The sequence below is a fragment of the Vulpes lagopus genome, chromosome 4 (genome assembly GCF_018345385.1).
Source record: "Vulpes lagopus strain Blue_001 chromosome 4, ASM1834538v1, whole genome shotgun sequence".
Taxonomy (NCBI): domain Eukaryota; kingdom Metazoa; phylum Chordata; class Mammalia; order Carnivora; family Canidae; genus Vulpes; species Vulpes lagopus.
Window position 1 is genome coordinate 45,638,203 of NC_054827.1, and position 23,303 is coordinate 45,661,505.

Here is a 23,303-nt window from a genome sequence, read left to right on the forward strand (position 1 = left end):
CGGGATGAGCACTGGGTGTTATTCTGTATGTTGGTAAATTGAACACCAATAAAAAATAAATTTATTATAAAAAAAATAAAATGGGTTTCTTATAAATAATATATACAGTGGGGTTTTGCTTTCTATCTATTCTGAAAACCTCTGCCTTTTAACTGAGTTGTTTAGACCATTTACATATATTGTGATTATTAATATGAGTTTATTTTATTTATTTTTTTATAAGTGAGTTAAGATCTCTCATCTTGCTCTTTGCTTTCTATTTTTTCCATCTATTCATTTTTCCTCTTTTTTTCCTGTCTTCTTGATTTATTATTGTTTCTTCCATTTTTTTTCTTTATTGGCTTGTTTGCTATACTTGGGAACTTTTATCATTTTCTCTGTATATTTGATATTCTGAAATTTCACTGTAATGTACCTAGGTAAGGTTTTTCTTCTCTTTTCTCTTTGGTGATCCACACCTTATCTTTTTTTTTTCTTCAAATATTACCTCCTTTTCTTTTTTCTTTCTTTTTTTCCTGAGACTCCTATTGTATGGATGCTAGAAATTCTAATTTTATCCTTTACAACTCTTGGCCTTTCTTTCATACTTAAAACATTTTCTTGTCCTTTCCTTCTTCACGTTTGGGGGGAGGATAGTTTCCTCATTCTGATCTTTCAATCTCATAATTTTTTCTTTGTTTATATCCATTCTATTTTTAATCCCATTTATTGCATTGTTTTACACTTTACTAAGTATTATTTTCACTTTTTTAAAAAAAGTATATTCTTGTTCTTGTTTCATATTGCTAGCATCTTTTCTTATCTCCTTTGTTATATTAATTGGCTAAAAAAGCTAAAAGTTCTTGGTCATCTGTTTATGTTTGGATCTCTAATTGAGATGTGTGGTTTCTTTATAAAATGAATGCCTTGTAATTGGGAGTTTTAACACATTTTTTTCCTGAGGATACTGGCTATGCTATCAGGCAGTCCTTTGGAAGGGAACACGTGACTCCAAACCTAGCCGTCTACAATGAGGTCAGGAATGAGTGTACGGTCTCTTGGGTGGAGATCCCCAGGCATCAGAAAACCCAATCAATGGCTTCTCACCCCTCAAAATAACTCTGCAATTCAGATAATCATCTATTACCTACGGAGGGTGGAGGGGAAGTCCATTAGAAAGAGGTACATGTTAGGGGCGCCTGGGTGGCATAGTCAGTTGAACTTCTGCCTTTGACTCAGGTCATGATCCCAGGGTCCTGGGATCAAGCCCCATGTTGGGCTCCCAGCTCACTGGGGAGCCTGCTTCTCCCTCTCCCCCCTGTTTGTGCTGGTGTGCTCTCCTTGCTCTCTCTGTCTCTCTCAAATAAATAAATAAAATCTTTAAAAAAAAAAAAAAAGAGGTACTTGTTAGAGTGTAATTTCCCAGTCTTTGGAGTTTTGAATGGGAGAATGAGGGAAATGGTGGCCAGAGGTCTGATAGTAATTTATGTTTTTCTCAGCCTCTCACAAGTGCGGGATTTCAGTGCTATTCTTATTTGATTCCTGAAGACATCTGAACATGAGTCTTAAGTTTCTATATGTGTGGAGCAGATAATATTTGTTCCAAGGCTACAGCAGGAGAGAAGGAAGAGCAAAAAGAACTCTAAGGTCCTTTCCTATGTTATCCTCTTGCAGCTTGTTGGGCTGCCTTCTACTCTAGGTAAAAGCTGCCATATTACCTCATAAACAAACCAGTTGAAAGATCTGCACCCCTCACCCCCAACATGAATCCATATAGGTTTCCTTAATTACTTTCCCCAGTTTTCCTACTCTTATGATTTTGGGGAAGGAGCCATCAACTTGTTCAGAACTGGAACCAGAATTATTTCTCAGTTTTTCATGTATCACTTTACGTTTGTTTCTTTTAAACATCATATTATTGATTTTCATAAATTCAATTTGAGAAATTTCAAAAATTTGTGATTTTATCTCATTGATATAGTCTTATTTATGGTTACATTAGAACTTTACTTTCTTTTTCCTTCTACACTTCTCTCTTCTTTGGCATTCTTCTTTTCCATCAAAACAAAATCAAGAGTTTTTCAGTGTGCAGAAATGGGGATTTTACACATCTTTGCTTATGATTAGAAATACCTGTTCCAATTATTACTATACATTAGGAGTAAAGGCTGCATCTCTCTATAAATTGAACAGAAATAATCAGATCAGTTTAAAAATGTAGTCTTCAAGAAAAGAGGCCCATTTGAACTTACCTCCCAAGTGGCACACAGATTTGACTTGTGATATAACCATTTGCCATTCTCATCTTTAGGGTAGATTTCATCTCCAGGCTATAAAAAAGAATGAGTATAACTTATTTCATTTATATCTGGGAATTAAAATTATGGCATTTGAGTTGTCATTATACCATATACCCTGGGCCTTGGAAAGCAATTCAATTTTAATTATTTATGTATAATAAATATGACATATTAGTCTCATCTCACTCTGGCATTCATTTTCCTTTATTTATTGACAGATTATCATTGTTCTTTCTTTTTTTTTTTTTTTAAAGATTTTATTTATTTATTCATGAGAGAGAGAGAGGCAGGAACACAGGCAGAGGGAGAAGCAGGCTCCATGCAGGGAGCCAAGCGTGGGACTCTTTCCCGGGTCTCCAGGATCACACCCTGGGCTGAAGGTGGCGCTAAACCACTGAGCCACCTGGGCTGCCCCCTTATTATTGTTCTTAAACCATGAAGTTCTCTCATAATAAAAGGAATCTGTTCAACTACCCCCTCCCACCTCACCCCAATGACACAGACAAAACTAACAGGTGTCTGCATTTGGCCCTAACTCTGTTTTTCTAGGGCATGGTGCCCTACATTCTTGAGAAATAAACTTCAACCACAAAATATATTCTTCTCTAGCCTGACCACGATCCACATCTCAGACAACTCCTGGACAGAGCCAGTATACCTGCCATTTCTTGCTCTACCTGGCTAAGAGTTGATCCCCTCTCTACACACCAATTCCCCCATGGGTACAGCTACAATCCTCTCACATCCTTCAAAACTCCTTTAAAGGCCCAGCTTGACATAAACTTGGGGCCAACACTTTTCTAGATGTCTGGTTCCTCTCCTCCCTTGGAGAGTGAATAAACTCTCCTCTTTATTGCTCCACTCTTTGTGCAATTCTTTGCCACCCTCATTACCAGCCACTCTAACACTTAATAACAAAATTACTCATAAATAAAGAGTAGAAGTTGAGAATTAGGATATTTAGGCTCAGCGTTTTGATTTAACCCTAAGCCCAAAGTTGAGAACAGCAAATTCTTTTTAAAGATTTTATTTATTCATGAGAGACACACAGAGAGAGGCAGAGACATAGGCAGAGGGAGAAGCAGCTCCTTGGAGGGAGCCTGATACTGGACTCGATCCCCAGACTGAGGATCATGCCCTGAGCCAAAGGCAGAAACTCAACCACTGAGCCACCCACGCATCCTGAGAACAGCAAATTTTTCACTCTAATAAGAAAACAAGGATCATCCTTAAGGGTGAAAAGAAGTTTTTCAGCTAAGAAAAGTGTAGCTAATGAATGGAACACTCCCTAATCATACGGAAAAACTTAGCACATTACTTCTTGGTTCTGAATAATCTGCCCAGTGGCTCTTTCTTTCCCTTTCCGGGACCTCCAGGAGTTTAGCATCTGTTTTCTACTTCACAAATTATCTCAGTATCAAACCTAGGTTTTTGGTGATCCTTTTCCAACTAAGACTGACTGTTGGCTTTCAGATTTTTCCTCTTTCACTATATCTAAAAATGGAAACCATCTCTTATGGGCTTGGAAATAGGGTAGAGAGAAATAAAAGATGATTTCTAGGCTGCTCGGTTGGCTAGTGGTGATCATTCCCTGAGTTTAGGCTAGCAATCAAGAGTTTTATTTTGGATATTTTGAGTTTGAAATGGCAATTTCCACATTCAGTGGGTATTTGAGGAGGTAATTGAACAGAGAAGTCTGAGAGAGGCTCAGAGAGAAGTCTTGGCTGCAGACAAATTTGGGAGGGATCAGCACATAAAGTGGTATTCAATCCATGGGATCACCTGTAGAGAAAGTGTGGCTCAGTAAGGCAATATTGAGGAGGGAGTACTGGGCATAATGGCGTTTGGACGTTGGCAGGGAAGATGCAGTCAAAGCATCTGGAGAGGGTGATACAATAGAACCATAAGCTGAAAATGTTTAAAGAAAAAGGTAGTAGTCATCTGTATTGAAACAGATCAAATAACATGGGACAAAGTGTCTTTTAGCTGTGGATGATAGCATGGAAGTCTGTAGACGGTGATAATTTTTTTTTTTTTTTGAAAATCAAGCATTTGGACAAAGTCAATTATATTCTTAAATATTTAAAAAATTTTCCTTCTGCCATTTCACCTGAATGAAACTTCCCCCTGGTGATAACATTTTCTTCATTGTCCTCTTTAGTGAAAATAATTTCTTCTCAATTCTGCCTGTCTCAATGAGTGAGAGCGGGAAAAGGGTTCCTCTCCCCTTGATGTCCCATAATCACTCATGTTAATTGCCCTTTCTATCTCTGATTTCTAAGCTTTTTAACCTCTCAACACTTATGACCCACATTTTCACTCCAGTCTTTCTCCATATTTCTTGCCTTTTGCATATCCTAGTTTTACCTCTGTTCAGAAATGGCTTTATGCCTCAATTCTGAACTCTGCTAAATAATTTTTACCTCTCCAGATTTTAATTAAGTCCTTATCAAGCCTGCACCCATATTAAATATTTCCATGATGCCTCCCTTAGGCTTCTGCTGTGTCTACTTTACTAGTCCATTCATCCTGCTAAAACCATTGTCTTTGTCCTCTGTTCTTGCTCTTTAGTGTAGGCCATTGCTGGAATAATCCAACCCTCTAAAAACTCATGATATTGACTCTCATTCCTGCTCAGCAGGATGAACTTCATTCATCTTTCAAAAATGTTTTATTGTGGGGTGCCTGGGTGGTGGAATCAGTCAAGCGTCATGCTCATTTTCAGCTCAGGTTATGATCATAGGATTCTGGAACGGAGGCCTGCGTCTGTCTCTGTGCTCAGCATGGAGTCTGCTTGAAATTTTCTTTCCTTCTCCCTCTGCCCCCCAACGCTTGTGCTTTCTTCTCTAAAATAAAATCTTTAAAAAAAAATCCTTAAAAATGTCTTGTGATTTTCTGGTATTTTGTTGTTCTGAAATTGTGTCTGCTTGTTAAATTGACATTCAAAAAATAATAAAATGCTAAAATGTTTTAGCAAGAAAGGTTTCTTGTTAAAAAAAAAAGATCAGGAGAGGGCAGCCTGGGTGGCTCAGCAGTTGAGTGCCACCTTCAGGCCAGGTTGTGATCCTGAAGACCCCAGGTTGAGTCCCATGTCGGGCTCCCTGCATGGAGCCTGCTTCTCCCTCTGCCTGTGTCTCTGTCTCTCTCTTTCTGTGTGTCTCTCATGAATAAATAAATAAAATATTTTTAAAAAAGCATGTGATATTTTGGCTTTGAAGATTGATTTCTCAATTATTGGAATTACAGGTTCATTTGGGAAGTAATGTCATTATACTGTGTCATTTTTCACTGTTAAAAATTTTACCTTCTCTCTGTATCCTTGAGCCTTGACCCCATCTAAGAATAGGAGTGGAAATTTTCTGTTTACCTTTCCCGAAAAGATTTTACACATCATCGGTCAGCCACAGGAAAGTAAATTTCATTTTCTCACTTTTAGACATAGGCTTTTTCCAAATCTTTAAGAGTTAAGTGTAGAAATCTACTCTTTGAATATGAGTGAAGTTAGTTGTGTGAGGATGAGGTCTGAGGTTATAACTCCCAAGAACGTGAAATTAAAAAATCACTGTAGTCCACAGGGTATTGGGATTGCTAGGTTCATGAGGACAAAACAGAGGGGCAGTGTTATGGGGTTGGCATCAGGGAGCCCACCTTGTGGTCCTGTTCTAATGGACTAAACCTGAGTGAGTTACTTCCTTGTTTGGGGCCTCAACTTTCTCTTCTGTGAAATTAGGTTGTTGGGATATCTTATACTAAGGTTCCCTTCTACCTAAACATTTCAGAATATTATCTATAAAATGTCAGATATTGTGCCTGTAATTTCACATATATAATCTTAATGACTCCTCGCAACATTTGTCAAGTTAGTTGCCATTGTCTCCGTTTTACTGATAATGAAATTGAAGTTCAGAAAGAACCAAAAAAAAAAAAAAGAAAGATCAAAGTGATTATTGCTAGTAGGTAGTAAAGCTGAAAATAAGTCCCTCATCTGTGTGACTCCAAAGCCCATACAGACTTTGTCCACTCTACTATGTTAAGACTATATGGAAAAGATCAGATAACCAAGTCATCTGGCTTGTACGTGACAGAGCTGGGATTCAAACTAGGCAGCCTGCTTCTGGAACCCATGATCTTTTTTTTTTTTTAAGAAATTTATTTTTTTTAAAATTTATTTTATTTATGATAGTCACACAGAGAGAGAGAGGCAGAGACACAGGCAGAGGGAGAAGCAGGCTCCATGCACCGGGAGCCCGACGTGGGATTCGATCCCGGGTCTCCAGGATCGCGCCCTGGGCCAAAGGCAGGCGCCAAACCGCTGCGCCACCCAGGGATCCCCCCTGGAACCCATGATCTTTATCACTATGCTAAGTGGCCTCTAATTAATTACAGTAGAAATCTGTTATTTTGTTTTCTATCATACTTGTGCTGTCTCCTCTGGAGGAGCCCTTTCCATGTTTTTTGGGTGGGTTGACCCAGCTCTTATTCTCGGTCAAAGATGTCAGTCAGTCCCCAGTTTGGCCTTTTGCAAAGGTTAGTCGGTAACAGGTACATGACCTAAGGAAGGTTAGTCAGTATTTCTCTGTGAGGTTTAATGTGTGGTCTCTCTTTCTCTGAATTGTCATGTTGTGTTGACAATGTAGGCTTGGCATGTAAATGGCCATTTTGTCATCAAGCAGAAAAGGATTTTTGAGGACGAAGCCAACCAAACCAGAGATAAAGGGCCAGATACATAGTTTGAATTTCTGGATCCAGCTGTGCCTGAATTAGATATCCCTTGGAATTCCTGGCTCCCTTTTTAGCTAACATCACCTTGAGTTGGATTTCTGCCATTTATAAAAACAAGTTCTGACTAATTCAAAGATTTTGGGGTATGGCAAGTAATGAGAAGTTGGTTAGGTCAACATGGCATAGTGGACAGTGAGAAGTATCCCCCCTCCAGCTAAGAATTGGCAATCCTTGCTCTGTAAGAGCATAGAATCTGTTAAATTGTTGTCTTGAGTCTCAGACAAATAGGCCTACTAATGGTGGAGCTTTAGGGGACGTAGTAGAAAACCACTAGGTATTAGAATTTTCTGGCCATTTTGTAGTCTTCAGGCATGTGTTGAAAGAGGTTTGTTGCTACTGGGCTTGTTAAGACAAGAGGTAAGATGACATTTTATTTTATTTTATTTATTTTTTTTAAAGATTTTATTTATTTATTCACGAGAGACAGAGAGAGAGAGAGAGAGAGGCAGAGACACAGGCAGAAGGAGAAGCAGGCTCCATGCGGGAGTCCGACGTGGGACTCGATCCCGGGTCTCCAGGATCACACCCTGGGCTGCAGGTGGTGCTTAATCACTGCGCCACCGGGGCTGCCCATGACATTTTATTAAAATGGGTACTTCGTACTTCTGGATGTCATCCAAAATGACAGAAGTTCATATCTGAGCCTTCTGGAGATAGATAAATTAGTGACAGCCAAGAAAGGAAGGTAAGAATCCTAGAGGGAAGTAGTATTGGACTTTGTGAGAATGCTGGTTGTCTTTGAAGATAAGATCTCAGGCCACAGATGCCCTACTAGACAAAGGGGCATCCAGTGAATTGCAGACTGGGTATAAGGAACACATTAACTGTGCCTGCCTGTTTTATAGTATTTCTTTCTTTTCTTTTCTTTCTTTCCTTCCTTCCTTTTTCTTTCTCTTTTCTTTCTTTCTTTCTTCTTCTTCTTCTTTTTTTCTTTCTTTCTTTCTTTCTTTCTTTCTTTCTTTCTTTCTTTCTTTCTTTCTTTCTTTTCTTTCTTTCTTTTTCTTAAGATTTTATTTATGTATTTGACAAAGAGAGAAAGAGAACAAGCAGGGGGAGTTGTAGGCAGAGGGAGAGGAAGGAGCAAACTCCTTGCTGAGCAGAGAGCCCAATGTGGGGCTCGATACCAGGACACTGGGATCATGACCTGAGCCAAAGGCAGATGCTTAACCGATTGAGCTACCAGGTGCCCCCGTTTTATAGTATTTCCAATCAGATGGAGGTCAGTAAGCTAAACGTGAGGCAGATGAATAAAACAAGAAGCTTCTTTACTAAGAGACAGAAACCATAGGCCACGGATTAGATATAAGAAATGTGACCCTATTAGATTTTTAGTTTTAATTACTCATTCATGGACCTGACTGAATGTAAATTTACTGAAAGCTTATTACATTTTAAGGGATATTGCCTTGTCCATTAAATCTCAACCTGACCAGTAAAAGCCTATGATTACCAAGGCCATTGTGAAGTCTCCAAACTTCTATCTTCATGAAGTAGGATGCAAAAGGGCAATTTTTCCCAAAGCCCATCTTGGATGTGACTACAGAGGAAAGCCAACAAGGAAAGTATTTCCAGAGAAAGAATAGGGGCAGCCAGGTTGGTCACATAAAGGAATTCTGGCCACTGTAATGGCAGAGTCTTTGTTCTTTCTGACTAGCAGCAGAATCTGATTTACCTTGTGAACAAGTAGCCAATTTCATTGTTCAATTTCTCCTGCCCTCAATGAAATTTTAAAGCAGTGATTGCTCTTTAGCAGTGTATATGTACATATAGGTGTGTTGTTTGTTGCTGGTTAAATAAACAAGTCCACAGATTGAGAAAGTTCAAAGAAGTAGTGAATTTGAACTAGAGGAATAGATATTACATAGATCCCCTGCCCTTGGATCTAGCTCCAAGAACCTGACTATTCTTTGGGTTATTTCTTTTTTGGAGGGGGTGGAGGATGAGTAAGTTTTCGGTTGCATATATTATGTTGCATTATGTTCTGCAGGGACATTTTCATGACTTTGTAAACAGGAAGAAGGATGTGTCTGAATGCCAGGTAACTAAAATGTAGAGTATAGTTGGGGGACTACACATTGGTTTGGTGGGGAGAGTTTAAACTATAGTTAAAGACAAGATATAATAGCAAGTACATTGGATTATGAATCAAAAACTAGGGTTCCAGGTCTGAGTCTGTTATATATAATATCTATAGGCATTTGTTGGGATTCGTCAGTACTACCTGATTTATAATAACAGAACACCTTAACACTCTATGGTGATAGATAATGAACTAGCTTCATAGCTTCACACACAGCTGCTGGCTCATGGTTGCCTAAGAGCAGAAACCTATCTTTAGGCATCTGAGCTCACCTTGAAAGCCATGGGTATTTCAATGATGTAAAGATCCACATAATCTAGCTGGAGGACGCTAAGTGTCTTCTCCAGGGTTGGGCGGACAATCTCTGGGTCATGCTTTGTAGCCCACAGCTGAAAGAATAAAACTATAGTGATAGTTAACTAACATCTGCACTTTTTTTTTTACAATAATACAACCCTTAACAAAGCACTCATATACATTATTCATTCATTTCATTTTACAAAAATATGCTTATGCTGCATGCAGTATCATCTGAGTATAGGATGAGCTCATACAACTCCTGACACCCAGAGTATACTTTATCCAAATATAGTACCAGAGACTGGAAGATCCATCTGAAGTATAGAGTACCTAGTTTGGTGACAAAGTCTTGTCCTGCTCCCTGCTAGTTTCTTTCTTTCTTTCTTTCTTTTTTTTTTTTTTGAAGTTACAACCAAAGACATATTGAATGTATTTTTTCCTTAATGCTTATCCCATTTGTGAAAACAATATTTTCCAAGTCATTACCTTTTGAAGAGGGGGAGAATCTGGTGCAGAAAAATAGTTATGAGGTCGGTAGCATAGGTGGGAAAGCCCCGGGTGCTAAAAAGGCAGCAGAGCTCGGTTTTCAGCATCCAGGGTGACTCTGGCAAAGGAGGGCAGGGGTGGGGGTGGGGGAGCAGTGGCAGGTAGTCTCTGGCAGGGACTCGCACAAAGAGGCTCATCCACTGGTGCCTGCTGGCCCAAGTTGGGGTGTGGACAGCCAGCAAACAGGGCCCTGGAGCAGTACCCCCAAACCAGCCCCTAATGGGAGGAGGAACAGGGTGGCAGAGGCCACTTTGGCTGGCTTCTTGGAGATGAGCTGCTCCCAAGCGGGTTCTGAAGGGTGAACACTGGCCCTCGAGCCCTCCAGGACCCGAACAAGAGGAGCTCTGTGGGGAGTCTCTGGAGTTCCTAGCCAGCGGGTGAGGACATCAGTCATAAAGCCTCTTCACTGCTTTCTCCAGGTTGGTGTAAAAACCGGCCACGCTGCGGGGGAAGAAGGAGTCCACCACACTCTGCGGGAGGTAGCCGCTGAGGTCAGTCTGGAAGAACGTGACCAGCTTGGTCTTGTTGGGCTCCCCTGGCAGAGGCTCACAGAAGCACCCACAAGGGTGGTTAAACCCTCTCACGTAACCTGGCTTCAGAGGACATAACAGGTGTTCCACGTTGACAGCATTGGAACTGAGCGTCCCGTCCTCATACTTCTTGACTAGCACCAAGTCCAAAAGTCTCGGGGGGAAATGAGCTTCATGGCAGCCGAGGGGGTGGCGGTTCTGCTCACGCACAGCATATCAGTGATGCTTTCCATAATTTCAAAGCTGCTCACATTCTCACCCCACTTGTCTCGCAGGGTCCCAGCAAGCGGCTTTATGCAGCCCCACACTTTCTCTGGTGTCGAGTTCACAGTGCCTTCTCCCCGGTACAGGTTCCCTGGAAACTCCATAGATGGCCTCCAGGAAACTGAAAGTCCATTGCCTTCCCGGCAAATCTTCTGAATTGACCCTCAGCACTTTCACTTTTCCTTATTGTGTAGGTGGGAACATTATCTGACTAGCTGGCTTCAGCATTGTGTTTTCATGACAGTCTGATAAAAGGTGTGCTTTAGCGGGACAAGAAATATGGTTAGGTGAGTGACTTCACTGGATCCTTCACCTTGTGACAGGTGGTGCAGAAGCTGGTAAAACTTTAATTATTGCAAATGTTTAGATTTCCTTTTTTTGCTGCTTTGTTCTCATTTGGTCCTACTCAGACCCCAGGGAAACTCTGCCAATTCCTACTAAGAAATTACTGGCTCTCTGGCTAAACTGATAATGTCACCAAAATGGTGGTGTGGGAGACCCCAGCCTCATCTTCTGATAAAGGTCAATAATTAGCTATCCACAGATGAAAATGGGGAGATATTGGTCAAACAGTACCAACTTCCAGTTGAAAGTTGCTAAGGGAATAGATCTTAAATGTCCTCACCACCAAAAGGAAATGGCAATTTTGTGATATGATAGAGACGTTAGCTAATACTATGGTGGTAATCATTTTGCAATACATTAGTGTATCAAGTCAACATGGTGTACACCTTAAGTTTGCAAAATGTCATATGTTGATGATATCTCAATAAAGCTGGAAAAAATAAAAGAAATTTAGCTTAATGAAAAAAAATGAAATTAGTCAATCTCTAAAGTGTTAGGTAATGAAAGATTAAGGTTTACATGGTCAAACTGAAGCACGTGTACCCTTGAAGTCTATTAAGCACAGGGTACTGAGGGATCCTCAGAGCCTTGGGATAAAGTAATACAACTCCTTGGAGCATCAAATTTGTTCAAAGTGTTTTTGGGAAAAAATATTGAATTTCTGTACCCTTTTTGTCACAAGTTAGGGCAAGTAAAATTGATAAAATTTGATTTTTCTGTACATTGGACAATAATTTTTTCTTGCCTTCAATGCATAAAGAAGAGAAAACACAGTGAAAAGAGTAGTGGAAAAATATGTTTTTATCATTACTGTAGGCCCCCTTGGTGAGTTATTGCTGCCATCCCATTCTAGCTGAAAATTGTTTTACACATTTTAATTTATTTTTATTCAACAAACACATACCGTCCTAGCTCTGTGCCAGGTACTGTGTTTAAGTGCTTTGTAAATGTTAACTCATAGCAACTTTATGAACTAGATGACTTAATTTGGTTCAAATTTTCCAACATGATAGATATCACAATAGCTTCAACTGTTTACCAGAGTAAATGAGAAGAAAAGGTTTTCGGTTTATTTTCCTTGGTGGTAACTTAGAATCAATTTTTACACTGAAACAAAATGAAACAAATGAGTTTATATTATGGGGAAAAATATGAAAGTCTAAAGAAATTTTTAGGACAAGACATAAGTCTTCAAAAATACTTCTAACTTTGGGCAGGCTGCTTTGGCCTAAGTTCTCAGGATCTGAGTTCAATATTTTTCTTCCCCAGAAATATTTTGGGAGCAGCAGGTTAAGATTTGGTGTTTACTCTAAGGAGAGACTGTGTAATAATAAAATCATAAGGAATAAGAATTATAAAGCTATAATAAAGGAAAAAGCTTCAGGCTGATATTTTGGGATAGTGGTGATATGTGGCCTCTTGGAATCATAATCCATAAGTGGCTGGGAACTTGGGGAACTACAAACACCCAGGGAGCTTGGCAAGGAGCCTGAATGGGGAGCTGGGAGGAAGGGGGCGGTGTATGGGAAATGGATGAAGTTAGAAGCAGTATCTTGTCCTCTTTTAGACCATTCAGGAGAATTGTATTACACGTTCTCCAAAGTTGTACAGCTTTATTTCTGCAAAGCTGCCTGTAAATATACATCCTATATTCCCACTGGCTTGCATTTTAATCATGATGCTTTATCCTTCTGATTGCACTTCAGTGGATAGTGATTTCTAATATTGGAAATCTCAAATGCTCAAAATGTAGTGATATAAATATCGTATATCCACGCAATAGAGCATTATTTGGCCATAGAAAATAAATGAAATTCTCATACGTGCTATAACATGAATAAACCTAGAAAAATGTTATACTAAGTAAAAGAAGCTAGACACAAAAGGCCACATATTGTATGATTCAATTCATATGAAATGTCCAAAATAGGAAAACTATAAAACAGAAAGTAGATCAGTGGTTGTCAGTGACTGGGGGGGAGAAGGAAAAATGGGGAGTGACTACTGGTGGGTATGGGGCTCCTTTTGGAGTGATGAAAACACTATGGAATAAGAGAGTTGAGATGGTTACGTAACTTTGTGAATACACAAAAAAGCCACTGGTTTAAGTCGGCGAACTTTATGGCACGTGAATTGGAGCTCAATTAAAAAAAATAGCAATCTATGGACAAATAGGCATACAGAAAAGAAAAAGAAGTTTGCCTTTTTAAAGAAAGCTTTGGCAAATGCTTATGTAATATGAACCAACTTCTGTCTTGCCTCTGCTCCTCAATTTTTCTGCTCTGTAGATTTGTTCTTCCCATATTGTCTTAACCTTTTTTTTTTTTTTTTAAAAGATTTTACTTATTTTATTTATTCACGAGAGACATACACAGAGAGGCAGAGACACAGGCAGAGGGAGAAGTGAGCTCCATGTAGGGAGCCTGACATGGGACTCGATCCCATGTTTCCAGGATCACGCCCTGGGCTGAAGGTGGGGCTACACCGCTGAGCCACCCGGGCTGCCCCCCATATTGTTTTAAATCAATACCCATGTATGAAGAAGGAGATTTGCCTTAACCTTCAATGGGCTAATTAATCAGTCCCTAAATTCTGGGCAAGAATGAGAAATTTGGGAGTTGAGAACTCACCCTTTTTTGGAGTTCTTTTTGGAGAAAAGTGATGCCAGATCCACTGTTAATATAAGGAATTGGAGATTGAAGGGAAGATCTTACCTTTCCACAGTAGAAAATATCCTCCCTCCGCACCTTTCCTTCGCCTATCTTCTCCCTGATGGCCTCCCCCACTTCATACTCATTTTGGTAGATGTAGGCCCCATCAATGTGCCGGTATCCTGTGTCAATGGCAATCTTCACTGACTTTGCACAGGTCCCCTTAGGGGTCTGAAATGGCAAGGGGGTTATGGTGGGGAAGAAGAGAAATGGATCTTTCTTTTCATGATTCTTCATCAGGACACTCAGCACACATTGTTTTTACAACAAAAATGACAAATTCCCAATTACATGTTGTGATTGGAAGATGGTGTCTGGAGGCTAAGGACACTGACCTCACAGGGAACTCCCTTCCCACCCCCAGTGGGGGACTCTATCTTCCCAAGTCTGCCCTAGCTTTGTGGCCTCAGGGATGGAATTTGATCAGTTTTACCAGGGACGAGAGATTTCACGACAGCCAAGTTATAAGAGGGCACAAGTTCATTGAAGAAGTCTCCATTATAAATTAAAGTTTGGGATAAACAAACTGAGATATATCCACAGAAGGGAATATCATTCAGTAATAAAAAGGAGTGAAATACTGATAATAGCAACATGAGTGAATATGAAGGCAATTATACTAAGTGAAAGAAGCCAGATGAAAAATAAATAAGGATTCCATTTGTGTAAAATACCAGAAAATGAAAACTAATGTATAGTTCAGATGCAGATCAGTGATTATCTGGGGTGGGAGACAAGGGGTGAATCCCTCCATGGGTGGCAGGGAGGGATTACGAAAGAACACAAGGAAACTGGGGATCCCTGGGTGGATCAGCGGTTTGGCACCTGCCTTTGGCCCAGGGCGCGATCCTGGAGTCCTGGGATCGAGTCCCGCGTCGGGCTCCCGGCATGGAGCCTGCTTCTCCCTCCTCCTGTGTCTCTGCCTCTCTCTCTCTCTCTCTCTGTGTGTGTCTATCATAAATAAATAAATAAAAAAGAACACAAGGAGACTTTTACAGTGCTGGATATGTTTACCATCTTGATTATAGTGATGGCTTCATGGGTGTACATAGGAGTCAAACGCATCAAATTGAATACTTCAAATATGTATAGTTTATTGTATGTCAATTCTTCCTCAATAAAACTGGGAAAGAAGAGTGTTGGGGGGTGTTAGTTTTTTCAAATTTGGTATCCAAATCTTTGTTCATTCTATTAACCTGCATGAAGCATAAGAATATTCTCTCCCCTGAACATTGACAGAACCTAAAAACCTGACAAACTCTTGACACTGGAAACATAAGTTATCCATTCTTCAGATTGCACATAAATTGCTGTTCTTTAGGTCTGATGACATTTTAAATATACATGAATATGTCTCATTTTAGTTACATTTTTTTCTTAAGGAGAAATGGAAGCCGTGATGGATATTTCCATCAAAGATAAGCATCTAGTCTCGCTGAATAAAATATTCAAATCATCTTTTAGGTTGTGTGTGGAGGAGAGGGTTAATCCTATTTATAGATTTTTAATGACCTCATATTCAGATGGTGATCATTCCAATCTTGTTCACAAATACTGAGAACTCCTTGTGCTTGCTTCTATATCTTCAGTGTTCTGACCAAATTCTTGACAAATCTCAACAGACCTGTGAATTCTGGCCCACAGAAGTCGATTTATTGAGAATGAGTGAGAAAAGAAATCTCTTGCATTTCTAGTGACTTTGTAGTCCTGGCCTGGAAATAAAAAGCACTGGAAGCATAAATTGTATTTTCTTTCCCTACTTCAGTTGAAAGTCATCACTACTGAGAAGATAAGAGGATATGAAAAATGAAAAAATTGGCTACACAGATGGTATTAGGAAATAGGATTCATAGTCGCAAATAGCTGGGAAAAGAGACACATTTTCCAGGAATGTCAGAAATATCTCTTTGCTTTATTAATTGACAACATGATTAATAGAGCTTGAATAGAAATTGAGGCAACACCCCCTCCCCCCAAACACCCTGGAAAATGAGATGTTATGGATGACAGCAAGCGTGATAACAAAACACACTGGAAGAGGAGACTTGGGGTAGATTCCAAAAATTCAACGGTCAAAATAAAAATACTACTTCCATTATCGGGTATATACATAGTATTAATGAAAAGAATGAAGCTTCATATGAGATGGTAAATACAATCTCAGAAACAGCACTGAGATTTTGTGGCTGGAACTGATAAATGGAAGTACCGAACTCAAAACAGATTTAATACAAGGGGAAAACCCTCTAACAATGCATACTAAAGTATATGCTTATTTTTTCAAAGATCAACCCAAGACAAGAGGCACAGGGGAGAGCATTTAGGATAAAGAAAACAAGAAAGACAAAGGCTAAGTTAGGAGTGCGGTACTGAAGCAATATACGAACGATGCTTTACTTCACGAGGGCACAGAAGCAAGTTATAGTAGTTAGAGTCTTCAATTATTCAGCTACCATTAAAGAGCCTTTTCTAAAAGCTGAATATCTGGTACAGTCTTTGCTTGCTAAAAATATTTTCCTTCAGATGGCGGAAGCAGCAATGAGGTGAATTACTATTTTGGACTTAATTTTAATCAATATGGAAGAACTAGTTGGAAATGTGGATGTGAGAAAAATGCTTCTTTTTAATTCTTAAATGTAGCATAAGAGAACTTGTATGTAGATTCTGACAGATTCTTTAAGAAAATTCACTTTAAGGAAAACTCAGAAAGATCAAATAGAATACTATATTTGGAGACTCAAATAAATGACACGACAGTAGAATCTTAAATGCAAAATTTTGACTCCACGCATTAAGGATGGTATCAGTGAAATAAAGATTTCAGTTTCCTAAAATGGTCAACAGCACCCTTCCTTCACTCAAGAAAGGGGAGAGTCCTATAAGGATGCAGTGCCACCTTCCAGGAGGGAACATATATCCTAGGTCAACATCCATTATATAGTCCTGTGTCTCCATTAAGTGGAATACACAAATCTGAAAATGCAGCAGGAGTGGTTCAGCTTAGCATTATTCCCTTTGACTCACTTAGAAAATGTGTGCTTCTCATCCCTGAATTTGAGGCTCTGGGGATTCTAGGTCCTAGTTCCCAGGGGAACCCAGGGTGCTTATTTCAAGAGTTCAGTATTTGAGGAAAGATGTTGCCATACTGGCAGGGGTAAGTGACCTTCTCACAGGAGGAGATAGGGCTTCTCCGCTGTTACATGATGAGCCAAGGAGGAAAATGTTGGGTACCTAGGGCATCCAATGATACACCCCTTCCCAATTTTGATAGTTAACAGCTAAGAGCAGCACCATAATCTGAGAAGGACTGGTTGACCAGGAACTCTTACAACTCAGAGATGAGCATCTAGCTTCATAAGCCACCTAGACCAGAAGAGATGTTGGATAAGGATGCAAGAAACCTAGAATGGGTAGTTCAGGAAGGAGATTAAGTTGTAACTTGAAGGCAGCTTTCGTGGCAGGAGCCATTCCCCCCCCCCCCTTTTTTTTGCATGGCACAAATAAATCAAATAATCTTTAATTTCAATAAATAGCTCCCCATTCCGCCAGACAATAGGCTGTGGGAACAATATAGAAGCATCCAACAGGGAAAGATCTATTCTAACTACACTAATTCCTTAGCACGAGAAAAATGACTTTGGGTCACACACAAACACAGAGAGATGCTCAGAGTATGACAAAGGAAGGAGTCATCTTGGATGGGAGTGTGGTGGCCATTTTAATCCATGCAGCTGTCCTTTGCAGGTCTTCTGGGTGCCACAATCACCACGAATCGGTCAAATAAGGTTACTTTTGCTCTATCATATTCTGTTTACTTGATATACGCACAGGCTGTTCCTGAAGGTGGGGTCTTGACAGACAGGAGGACACTGGGTGAGATTTCACTGGGAGAGGCAGAGAGAAGGGAGGGCTGAGGACTGAGGTCCCGCCGAGCGCCTTGCTCACCAGGAGGACACACAAGGACACACGCGTGTTCACCTGCGAGGGCACACACCTGAGAACGTTCACATACTACCCACAGGGGGTCCTTAGGAGTAGGATAACATGAGGACAAGTTCAGTTAGGCCAGGGGAGTTTCTTACACCGGCATAGTTTTGGATGCCACTTGGTTTCTCCAGAGTCTAATCTATCACGTCTACTAAAGAGAAGACAAAGTGCTTACATTTTGGGAGAAAGGTATCAGGTTTGAAGAACCCCAGGGAACAGCAGGCTGTTCAGAAGCCACGCAGTCAGCAGCTGTGCATTCTGGGTGTGGGGGTCGGGCCTCCCGCACACTGGCCAAGCCCTTAGAGAATTTCATCTCAGTGGAGGCTGGCACCTTTGGGGAGGCCCTTTCTCTGGCCTGAGGGTTGAAAGTGCATTTGGGGGTAGGGGTGTCAACAGGAGCAAGCAGTGCCAGTAAGTCTCACAGCAGAGTCCACTCCGCTCGGGACATACAGATGGGGTTTCCAGAAAGTTCTCAGGCTTTGCTCATTGAGGGCAACCATTTTGGGTTCAATAGTCATCCTCCTCTCAGTTCTGAGAGGATTTGTGTATGTGTGTTTGCGTTGTGGCTATGATAGGCACGTGACACATTTTTTTCTGTCTTAATTTTCTTCCTTTTTTTTTTTTTTTTTTTCCTCCAGCAAATGAAAGCTGCTTTCCCTGCAGCCCTCAGGTCACCTCCAGCGAGGCGGGAGACACACGGTCACACTCAGCCGGGGACCTCGGGCTGTGCCACTGCTCCACGGTGGTGCGGTGAGTGTTGAGCACCCGCTGCCAGTGGTTGGATTCAGAGGGGCCCGAGGGGTACTGGCCCATGACAATTCTTCCGACGAAGTCATTGCTGCTTGGCAGGCTGTGGCCAAACACTGTAAACACTGAGCTGACATTTTCAAGTTCTTCTTGGGGAACTTTGAAGCTGAAGGATTCATTGTAAAAAGGATCGAGTGTGCCTCTTAAGAAGGATGTCTTCTTTGATTCCACAAGCTTGAGTCCATGTACCCCCTGGATTGTCACAAAGGTCTGAACCTTGGGTCACATCGGTTTGAAGAAGCTGCTTGGCTCGAATGACATCCACACTCAGGGTCCCAGCACCGGGGAGATGATCCAGTGCCAGAGCAGCTCCCCCCGCTCCACTTCATTCTGAGAGCTGGGCCCAGCGCCTTCCACCACTGCCCGCCTTGCATCAGGTCAGCCTGGCACAGAGGCACGACACCTTCCCAGTGACACAGTGGCGGGAAAACTTCTCAAAACCCCCCACTGCCGGCAGCAGGGTCCTCCTCTGAGCTTGGGGGGGGGATCTCGAAGGTGTAAGGCTCCTCACAGGCTTCTGGGTCTTGCGTTTGACCCCGTGTGCCCAGAGCTCCTCCGGCCTGGCAGGGGACGGGTCTGGGCACAGGGGCTCGGCGGGCCATGTCCTGGCGGAGCGTCCGGGGATGGGGGATGGGCGGGGGCGGGTCCCTGGCCTCGGTGGCCGTCAGGGCGCTGTGGCTGGTCCTACCGGAGCTGTCCTGGGCCGGGACCTCCTGGCCTGTCCCCGGCCGCCTGGAGTGCGGGGAGTGAGCTGGGGCTGAGCGTGCGGAGGTCGTCGGGGGCCTGGGCCGCCTGAGCACCGGGGCTGGACGGGCTCCTTTTTGGCAGTGAGAGCACCAGACTCGGTGGGTTCATGCCAGTAAGTGGGGAGCCGGGTCGTCCGGATTGGAGACTTGGAGTCCTCCGGGTCAGGCTGTGTAGACGGAGATGTGTCTGAGCACGAGCATCCGCGTGCGATCTGGCAGCTGGTCCGAGGGGTCCGAGGGGCTTTCCCGGCTGTGTGGACGGGGTCCCCGTCCCTGCCCCGCCCCCGCTGGCCTCCTGGAGGTCCGCCCGCCACCGCTCGGCTCACTCCGCCCGCAGGGGCCGGGCCGGGGAGCCCAGGGGGAAGGAAGCACGAGGCAGCCCGGCGGCCCCAGACGGCAGCGGCGTGGCTCGGAGCGGCGCCCGCCCCTCCGCCGCCCCGGGTCCGGGCCCTTCCCCGCGCTCCGGCTCCCAGGTTCGGCGCTCGGAGCCCCCGGGGGCGCGGGGCTGGAGGCGGCGGGGGCGGGGCTGGAGGCGGCGGGGGCGGGGCCGGGGCGGGGCTGGAGGCGGCGAGGGCGGGGCCGAGGCCGGGGGCGTGGCTGGAGGCGGGGCTGCGGCACCCACCGAGCAGGAGCTATTTCCTTTTAACCTACGTCTTTTTTTTTTTTAAATTTTTTTTTAATTTTTTATTTATTTATGATAGCCACAGAGAGATAGAGAGAGGCAGAGACACAGGCAGAGGGAGAAGCAGGCTCCATGCACCGGGAGCCCGACGTGGGATTCGATCCCGGGTCTCCAGGATCGCGCCCTGGGCCAAAGGCAGGCGCCAAACCGCTGCGCCACCCAGGGATCCCCCTGGGAAACTGTTGTAGTCTCACCTGAAGCTAGCCCTAAGATTGAAGCTTTCAAAAATATGAACCAATAAATGTCCTTTATAATTTAAGAGAATTTGAGACTGGCCTGTTATTTGGCAATGAAAGCATCCTCACTGGTAGAAACCAACTAGACTTTTTTTTTTTTTACTTCTTTTTTTGTTTTGTTTTCCCTCTTTTCTTTGTAGAGAAGTAAGAATCAACTCTCAATGGGTTATGTTATTTACATGCCTCTGATAAAGTTCAAAGGACAAGCTCAGGATTTTCAAACAACCTAAAAAAAAACCAGATTGAGAAATACATCTGCTAATATCTCTTCCCTCCCACTTCTCCTCCCTCTGGCTCTCCTTTAATTAACTAGGTCCTAGAACATCTTTTCTTTTTTTTTTTTAATAAGTTAATTTTTATTGGTGTTCAATTTACCAGCATACAGAATAACACCCACTGCTCATCCTGTCAAGTGTCCCCCTCAGTGCCCGTCACCCATTCTCCCCCACCCCCCTCTCTCCTCCCCTTCCACCATCCCTAGTTCATTTCCCAGAGTTAGGAGTCTTTATGTTCTGTCTCCCTTTCTGATATTTCCCACACATTTCTTCTCCCTTCCCCTCTATTCCCTTTCACTATTATTTATATTCCCCAAATGAATGAGGACATACACTGTTTGTCCTTCTCCAATTGACTTACTTCACTCAGCATAATACCCTCCAGGTCCATCCACGTTGAAGCAAATGGTGGGTATTTGTCGTTTCTAATGGCTGAGTAATATTCCAATCGGAATTCCAATTTGGAATTCCAATATTCCAAATCCCCGGAGACCCAGGATCGAATCCCACATCGGGCTCCCGGTGCATGGAGCCTGCTTCTCCCTCTGCCTGTGTCTCTGCCTCTCTCTCTCTCTCTGTGACTATCATAAATAAATAAAAATTAAAAAAAAAAACAGTTTCCCAGGATTTGCCTTTTTTGCCATTAACCCCCCCCCCCCCCCCAGTGTTAAGTTTGGGAAACACTGGGCCAGAGAAATAAGTAATATGGCCAAGAACCAGTTTCTCATCCTCCAGTCCATGTCTCTGTTTCCTTCCCCCTCAGCCGACTTCCCCCTTATTGTTATAAGATGATGACTGGCCGATGGAGTGATGTGATTCCAGATACAGACTCCAGAAAAAAAGAGATTTTTATTTACCTCATTGGTCACACAGCAACCTAGGCATGGTTTTTTTGGTCTGCACTGCCAATCATGATGGTCAAAGGAAATAAAAGATTAATCACCTGCAGATAATTAGAAGCCATTTCTAAGTTTAGAGTTAGGGTTAATCTTATCTGGGTAGAATTTGGAGATTGTTAAGGAAAAGGAAAGAAGTAACAAGTAGAGAAACAACTAACCAATGTTTATTATGCCCTTTCTCCAAAGGATTGTGCTGTGTGTAAAATGTGAGCTTTGGACTCTGTGACTTCAAAGATAACCGTGTTCAGGATGGTGAGAAAGTGCTGAAGTTTGCCTATAATTCACTTGCTCTCTGGGACCATCATCCTTGCTTACAGATACATAAGCAGCCAGGGGATATAACGATTTCAAGTAGGTTGGGGAGCATGGAACATGGGCCATAGTGGTCTTCAACATTGCAAATTGATCCAACAAATACTTATTGTACACCTTTGTGTGCTAAGATGCTGGCTAGTATATGTTTCTCTATTTTTATTACTTTTGACTTTTTTGGTATGTAGCTAAATGAACTTGGATATTTAGATTCATGATTTTCATCCAATTTGGGAAGTTTAGGGTATTATTTCTTCAAACATTCTTTTGGTTTCTTCCTCTCCTCTCCTTCTGGGACTCTTGTTTTATATATGTTGGTGTATCAATGATGTCTCTCATAGGTGTCTTGAGTTTGGTTATTTATTTATTTATTTATTTTCATTCTTTTCTTGAACTGGATGATCTCAACAGATCTATCTTCAAGTTCCTGGATTCTTCTGCAGGCTCAAATCTACAGTTGAAACCCTCCAGTTATTTTTTCATTTCAATGATTATATTTTTAATCTCCAGAATTTCAGTGTGATTCATTTTTATAATTTCTATCTCTTTAGTAATGTTCTGTATCTGGTGAGATGGTGTTTTCCTGGTTCCTTTAGTTCTTTCCCTGTGACTTTATTTAGCTCTTTGAGCATATTTAAGAGAGTTGATTTCATATCTTTGTCTAGTAAGTCCAATGCCCTGGTGTCCTCATGGACATTCATAATTTCCTTTTTTCCTCCCTGTGAATGAGCCATATTTTCTTGTTTCTTTGCACATTCTGTAATTTTTTGATTGAAAACTGGAGATTTTGAATATTACAGTGTGACTGTTCTAGAAATCAGATATTTCCTCTTCCTTGGGGTTTGTTTCTGCTGCTTGTTTGTGAGTTTTTATTGTTTGCTTTTTTTATTGACTTCTCTAAACTCTTTTTGGCAAGTCAATACTGTTTGTCATGTGAAAGCTGTGTTTGGCTATCTTAGTGATCATGGTCACTTGGTGTTTTGACAGTTTCCTTTAATGCTTGCCTCAAAAAACCCTACAAATTCTCTTAGTGTTGCAGATTGGCTCCTTTGGGGGCACCACTTTGCTTTCCCACACTGCTTACCATGTTGCCTTAGTCTTTGCTTCCAGCTTGCATAGAGCCTGAAGGCCAGTCAGAGATGAAAGCTGAGGGTGTTCTCAGGCCTTTCTGACCTTTTTCACCAGCCCTGAGAATATGTGTGGCTTTCATGATTAAAGTGTCCCCACCCCCACCGTCACGTATCCCCTTTCCCAATTTTTTCTTTCTCAGGCTTTTCAGTCTTTTGGTTGTTCCAAATAACTTCAGATGCCAGAGGCAAAATTTCTTTTTTTTTCTTTTTTTTTTAAATTAATTTTTATTGGTGTTCAATTTACCAACATACAGAAAAACACCCAGTGCTCATCCCGTCAAGTGTCCGCCTCAGTGCCCGTCACCCATTCCCCTCCAACACCCGCCCTCCACCCCTTCCACCACCCCTAGTTCGTTTCCCCGAGTTAGGAGTCTTTATGTTCTGTCTCCCTT

The 23,303-nt window shown here is 42.1% G+C and overlaps 1 protein-coding gene and 2 pseudogenes across 1 annotated transcript in view; all 3 read right to left on the minus strand.

Annotated features, from left to right (window-relative positions):
* The window catches only part of AKR1D1 (aldo-keto reductase family 1 member D1), a 35,815-nt gene extending 17,491 nt beyond the window's left edge, over positions 1 to 18,324 (minus strand). The window contains 5 exon segments of the mRNA XM_041751051.1: positions 2,232 to 2,309; positions 9,414 to 9,530; positions 13,841 to 14,008; positions 18,000 to 18,179; positions 18,247 to 18,324. Of these exon segments, the coding sequence (XP_041606985.1) occupies positions 2,232 to 2,309; positions 9,414 to 9,530; positions 13,841 to 14,008; positions 18,000 to 18,179; positions 18,247 to 18,324 (621 nt within the window).
* On the minus strand, positions 9,542 to 12,803 carry LOC121489416 (annotated as a pseudogene).
* LOC121488717 lies at positions 17,346 to 21,850 on the minus strand (annotated as a pseudogene).
* Between the last annotated feature and the right edge of the window lie 1,453 nt (positions 21,851 to 23,303).